The following is a 6,983-nucleotide window of genomic DNA, read 5'->3' on the forward strand; positions in this document are numbered from 1 at the left end:
GGGGGTTGAAGCTGTTCAGGGTCCTGTTGGTTCCATACTTGGTGCAGTCTATGACTTGGGCGCTGGAGTTTTTATTTTATTTTTAATTTAGGGCCTTCCTCTGACACCGCCTGGCAGGGAGCTCCTTCCCAGTGATGCCAAGTAGTTGCCATACCAAGCGGTGATGCAGCCAGTCATGGTACAGCTGTATAACTTTTATTTTGATTTTTTTATCCATTATTTAATTGTTTGACTTTCTTTTTTGAGGATCTGATGGCACATGCCAAATCTTTTGAGCCTCCTGAGGAGGATGAGGAGTTGTTGTGCCCTCTTCGCGACTGTGTTGGTGTGTTTGGACCATTATAGATCCTTAGTGATGTGGACACCGAGGAACTTGAAGCTCTCAACCCGCTCCACTGCAGTGATGTGAATTGGGGCGTGCTCGGCCCTCCATTTCCTGTAGTCCACAATCAGCTCCTTTGTCTTGCTGACGTTGAGGGAGAGGTTGTTGAACATCTTGGCCATGTTCTGTTATAATCTCCACCCGGCACAGCCAGAAGAGGACTGGCCACCCCACATAGCCTGGTTCCTCTCTAGGTTTCTTCCTAGGTTTTGGCCTTTCTAGGGAGTTTTTCCTAGCCACCGTGCTTCTCACCTGCATTGCTTGCTGTTTGGGGTTTTAGGCTGGGTTTCTGTACAGCACTTTGAGATATCAGATGATGTACAAAGGGCTATATAAATACATTTGATTTGAATTGATTTGTCCTGGCACCACACTGCCCTCCTCCCTATATGCTTTCTCATCATCAACTGTGAACAGGGAATACAGGATGAGACCAAGCAGGCACCCCTGAGGGGCCCCCTTGTTGAAGGTCAGTGTGGCAGATGTGTTGTTGGCTACCCTCACCACCTGGTGGCTTCCTGTCCAGGATCCAGTTGTAGAGGGAGGTGTTCAGTCCCAAGTTCCTTAGCTTAGTGATGAGCTTGGAGGGCACCATTGTTGTTTAACGCTGAGCTGTAGCCATTGAACAGCATTCTCACATAGGTGTTCCTTTTGTCCAAGTGGGAAAGGGCCGTGTGGAGTGCAATAGAGATTGCGCCATCTGTGGATCTGTTGGTGCTCTATGCAAATTGAAGTGGCTCCAGGGTGTCTGGGATGATGGTGTTGATGTGAGCCATGACCAGAATTTGAAAGCATTTCAGGGCTACAGATGTGGGTGCTACAGGGCGATAGTCATTCCGACAGGTTACCTTTGCGTTCTTGGGCACAGCGACTGGTGGTCTGCTTGAAACAGACTGGGTAAGGGAGAGGAGGAACATGTCAGTAAAGGCACTTGCCACCTGGTCAGCACGTGCTCTGAGTACGCGCCCTGGTAATCCGTATGGCCCTGTGGCTTTGTGAATGAGCCGGTGTAGTAGGATTCGATCTCAGTCCTCTATTGAAGCTTTTCCTGTTTGAACGTTCGACAGAGGGTGTCCCGCACAGGAGGTTGGTGGCACCTTAATTGGGTAGGATAAGCTCGTGGTAATAGCTGGAGTGGCATTGTACCAAATACAGCAAAAACATGGTTTACGTGTGTTACATGCCATTCCATACACTCCATCCCAGCCATTATTATGAGCCGCCCTCCCCTCAGCAGCCTCCACTGGTGTCCCGCTCAGTGTGGATGTTGGCTGTAATCCATGACTTCTGGTTGGGGTATATACAGTGGGGAGAACATGTATTTGATACACTGCCGATTTTGCAGGTTTTCCTACTTACAAAGCATGTAGAGGTCTGTAATTTGTATCATAGGTACACTTAAACTGTGAGAGACAGAATCTAAAACAAAAATCCAGAAAATCACATTGTATTCCGTCTCTCACAGTTGATGTGTACCTATGATAAAAATTACAGACCTCTACATGCTTTGTAAGTAGGAAAACCTGCAGAATCGGCAGTGTATCAAATACTTGTTCTCCCCACTGTACGTACGATCACTGTGGGGACGTCGTCAACGATGCACTTATTAATGAAGCCGTTGACTGATGTGGTAAATTCCTCGATGCGTCCAAGAATATATTAGTCTGTGCTAGCGAAACAGTCCTGCAGCTTAGCATCTGCTTCATCGGACCACTTCCGTATTGAGCGTGCCGTGCCACTGGTACTTCCTGTTTGAGTTTTTGCTTGTAAGGTGGAATCAGGAGGATAGAGTATGGTCAGATTTGCCAAAAGGATGGCGAGGGAGAGCTTTGTATGCAACTCTGTGTGTGGAGTAATGGTGATCTCGCTTTTTCGCCTCTAGTTGCACAGGTGACATGCTGGTAGAAATCAGTTAAAACGGATTTTAGTTCTCCTGCATTAAAATCCCTGGCCACCAGGAGTGCCGCCTCTGGGTGAGCTATTTCTTATTTAGTTATGGCCCTATACAGCTCGTTGAGTGTGGTCTTAGTGCCAGCATCGGTTTGTGGCAGTAAATAGACAGCTACGAAAATTATAGATATATTATAGATACTCTCTTGATAAATAGTATGGTCTACAGATTATCATGAGGTATTCTAACGCAGGCGGGCAATTAGAGATTGCGAACCAGCTGTTGTTAACAAAAGAGACACACACCTCCCCCCTTGAGCTTACCCGACGCTGCAGTTCTGTCCTGCCGATGTATAGAAAAACCAGCTAGAATATGACCAAGTTTCCGAGAAGCATAGGATATTACAGTTCTTTAGGTCCCATCTTCAGGTCTCCAGTGATTTGTATATTTGCCAATAGAACAGATGGTTGTGGCTGTTTATTTTCTCCTCTGCGTAGTTTCATCAGGGTACCCGCACGTTGGCCTCTATTTCTCTTCCACCTGTCGGGGATTAGGGCCTGGTCTGGCGTGAGCAGTATGTCCTGTGCCGCCGACTTGTTGAAATATAAATCTTCATACAAATTGAGGTTAGTGATCGCTGTTCTGATGTCCAGAAGCTTTTTAAGGTTATAGGAAACAATGGGCAGAAACATTATGTACAAGAAGTGTTAAGATCAGCGCAAACAAAACACACAAAACCACAGAATTGGTCAGGATCCCGAAAAACGGCCTCTATACATTCCAGCGCCATTGAATATCAAAACAATCAACTTCTCATTCAACTACCTTAGATTTGTACATAATGAGTCCGTAACAATTGTTTGATATTGTTGACCTATTTTTAGATTATCATAAAATACTAGAATATGGTTCAAATGTAATTACTCCAATGAGACTTATATACAGTAGATTCCCAAAAATATAAACATTTGTTTTGTGACATTTAATTCTAATTTCCCCTTTATTCCGGAATGGAGTAGAGTTACATGCGTTCAGGTCGTCCTTTTTCAATCTCCTAATAACGTTTAAATGACTAAAACAAAGCAGTCTTTGTGTGTGTGTGTTTGTGTGTGTGTGTTTGCATGTGTGTGTGTGTGTGTTCCATTTGTATGTAAAGTCACAAATGCCAACTAATTCACTTAACATTCTTGTCTCCTGCTGTTTGAAAAATGTGTATTGTGTATCTTTTTATAAGACTCAGATTGTGCTTTTGGAAGGTGAAGAACATAAAAAATAAAAAAACACACTTTAAACTTTTAAGAGCAAACTAACTCCAAAGCTCCTTGGCTTTAGATATTGTCATGGTAACTGAGAGCCAGTCCTGTTCTAAATCTTCCTGGTCATATGAGAACGATTTCTGGATTAAGGGCACACTGGCCAGCCATTACAGCCATAGCAAGGTTATTTTCAATCACAAACAGGTTTTTGTTAAACCGTAGACCACATGCTGTTATTCCAGGCTGTTATGAGGCTCACATGAAACCTGTAAAACATATATTATACAGCAGGTAAGTATCTTCACCAGACATCTGGGAAAGATACCCATCAACATAAATTTGCTTCCAGTGTGTTTCCACTCAGAGGCTTTTATTGATAAAATGTCACATTTACTTAAGTATAAAAGATTGTCAACATAAATAATTACATCAATAAAATAGGTTCAGCAGGTACAGTACAAAATACAATGTTTTGTCATGCCCAATAGAAGACAAAAAAGCACTTAAATAAAATGTACAATTTGTTATAAAAAATACATACTGAGAATTAAATAATACATCAGGTTTTAATTTATATATGTATATAAAAAGACTATATCTTATACTCTAAAAACATGTCTGCTCAGCTATAATATCAGTAAAAAGATTGGAGGTGCTCCAGTGGTTCTTGGTCCTGGAGTTTGAACATCAGAATGTCAGATTTAAGTGCATAGTTTCAGAACTATAAGAGCGACAGTGGTAACATCATCAGAGACAATCGTCATCACTAGGCCTAGACCCCTCAAACTCAACTCTGGACTTCGAAGCAAGTTCCACTGCATTTTTTAATTGTTCCCCTATAATCAAGGATTGATTTAGACCTGGGACACCAGGTGTGTGCAATTAATTATCAGGTAGAACAGAAAACCAGCAGGCTGTCGACCTCGTAGGGTAAGAGTTGAGTACCCTGGCCTAGACTGTCATGGGACGCAGCGGGTAAATAGGATTGGGGGTGTAGTCTACTACAGGTCTACCCACTTTGAGTTAGGTTATACAATTAACTCACAACTCTGCATATTTATAACACAGAGTACAGATATTGAAACTAAAAAGTGCAATAATTCCATACCCATCCAGTCTAAACTCAGGTGAAGCCTACTTAGTAAAAATCTCTCTGGTTTGAACTGTATCACAACTCATCACTAGAGGGCGCTGTGAGACCAAACTAACAGGGATGGATAAAGCGAATGACCTGCCCGAGAAATACAATTGGAAAAATGTGCTTGTAGGTAGTAGTGTAGTAGGGAATGCATCTGAAATGGCACCCTATTCCCTACAAAGGGTGCCATTTGGGATGCAGTTGGGTGAATTTTGCATGTATTGGCCATTTAGTGTCCAGCACTTTGGGCAGCTCTTCTGTTCTTCTTCTATCCCCCTCTTTTCTCCTCATCTTGCTTTTCCTCTCGATCCTCACCCATTGGTCAATATTCCAGACTTCAGGGTGTGTTGGACTGGGCAGTGCCCTCTCATACATTGTCACAGATCAGGGTGCCCTCTGGACTTGTGTGTGATGATGTTGACATGCCACTCTCATTCACACACCAGCAGTGACCGCGGTGCATGCCCCGAGACGACCGACACTGCCACACAGAGATAAAGCCTATTAGAGATGTGCAGTTTTGTATAGGACACAACAACGACACTCAAACACATACACACAAACATTTCTGACCAGGCATTGACTATCGAGTCCAGCCTGCAACTCAAGATTGAGTTGGTCCACTGAACTCCTACTTAGGCAAGGTTACTCATCATGCAAGCATAGTTTGGCGAACCACCTCTGCTATACATGCATAAACCAGTCTGCTTCTAAACATACCTGTTTCTTTCTGAAGAAACCACGCTTGTCACAGTTGGGCATATAGATATCGCCACGGTCTGACTGGAAGACCACAGGCTCAAGACCTTTAAGTACAGTGTTCAACAGCCTACGACACGGAGTCTAGAGAGAGAAGGAGAGAGAAAGACGGAGAGAGAGAGCGGGTTTTCATTATTAAAACCCCCGCCACTATTTCAGGTGCATGTTTTATTGTCTTTCAATTCTATCGCTCAACACAGTCCTCCACACATTTGGAAGTACAACATGTCCTCATTATGAAATGTCTTAAGTAAAGGATTTTACCTTCTCCAGGTCTTCAGTCAGTGTCGGGTGTGTGGCTGGAAAAAATACATGACAACAGCTTTAGCATAGTAATGGATTACATTACCACAGTAACTGATTACTGAAATATCTGATGAATGCAGTGGCAGAGACAAACCAGTAGGTAGAGTCACATATCATGTTCACAGATTGGCATTAACAGGTTGTTGAGTAAAATTTCCAGCTGCTGGTGATTTGAGGTCAACATGACATAATTGGGATTATTTAAGAGAAGAACATTTCCCACACACAAAACAATTTAATTCCTGGTGGAGTCTGAGCATAGATTTATTTGAAAGAAATCCTAAGTCTTGTGGCTGAGTTTGGAGCACTGCATACTGATCTTGGCTCTGTCTCCAATGTAAACTACTGTCAGTGCCAATTGTGTGCTCCATTACGACCTAGCTGTATTTCTTACTTCTGATGAAGCTACACATTTTCCACTTCCACAGGCCAATACAATCTCACAATCGGGACCTTTCTTATCACAACAAAGTCATCAGAGCAACGTTTATTTATTTATCTAAGATATACAGCGCTGGCGTCATATCCATATCCTGACAAGGATCAACTCTGGGCCCTTGTTATACAGCCCATAACTAGGTCAAGTGAGCTATCTGCAAAAGCTCAATTTAGCATTGATTTTAGTTATAGTTTACAGTACCTCCTCCTCCACCCCACCAGATGTAACTGAGTGGCTTCTCCCTCTGTGCTGTAGTAGGTGTCTTACCTTTTGGCTGGGGACTCTCAGAAGGGCTGGGTTCACTGGCGTTGCCGCAGACTCCCCTGCCCTGCAGAAGGGCCTGGAGGGGGCTGGGGTCTCCCAGTGGTGGGGCGCAGCGGAGTCCTCGAGCACAGCTCAGGGTGTAGACCCCACAGGGCTCCCCCAGGAACAGGACAGTGGTGCTGAGCTCCCCAGACTGTTGCCTCTGGTTGGGGGCCCTAGCCCCCTGTAAGCCCTTACTGGAGGGACTCCTTCCTCTGAGAGGGGGCAGCCGGGAGGCTAGCGTCCACGGGCTGGAGAGGGCAAGCTGGAGGAAGAGCAGGGCCAGAAGGTCAGGGTACAGAAGCATGTTTCCCTTAAAATACACGTGGTCCACCAACAAAAGTTAAGTAATAGTCCAGGAGGTTCCTATTTGTTTCAATGCCAGATATTCAATGTCAGGGTAGGCTGTTCTCTGAGGTTTGTTCTTATTCAGCTCAGTTCCAGTTGTTGGTTGGGAGAAGCGAGGCAGAGTGGATAGGAATCCCCTCCAGCTACAACAGAGCGATAAT

The 6,983-nt window shown here is 44.2% G+C and overlaps 1 protein-coding gene across 1 annotated transcript; it reads right to left on the reverse strand.

The window, feature by feature from the left end:
- Positions 1–3,882: 3,882 nt before the first annotated feature.
- LOC139369784 (insulin-like growth factor-binding protein 6) lies at positions 3,883–6,983 on the reverse strand. Its single transcript, XM_071109052.1, has 4 exons — positions 6,439–6,983; positions 5,691–5,725; positions 5,388–5,510; positions 3,883–5,148 (listed from the first exon to the last, which is right to left on the reverse strand). The coding sequence occupies exons 1-4, from the start codon at positions 6,779–6,781 to the stop codon at positions 5,035–5,037; spliced, it is 615 nt and encodes a 204-aa protein (XP_070965153.1). The 5' UTR covers positions 6,782–6,983; the 3' UTR covers positions 3,883–5,034.

The sequence above is a fragment of the Oncorhynchus clarkii genome, chromosome 17 (genome assembly GCF_045791955.1).
Source record: "Oncorhynchus clarkii lewisi isolate Uvic-CL-2024 chromosome 17, UVic_Ocla_1.0, whole genome shotgun sequence".
Classification (NCBI taxonomy): Eukaryota; Metazoa; Chordata; class Actinopteri; order Salmoniformes; family Salmonidae; genus Oncorhynchus; species Oncorhynchus clarkii.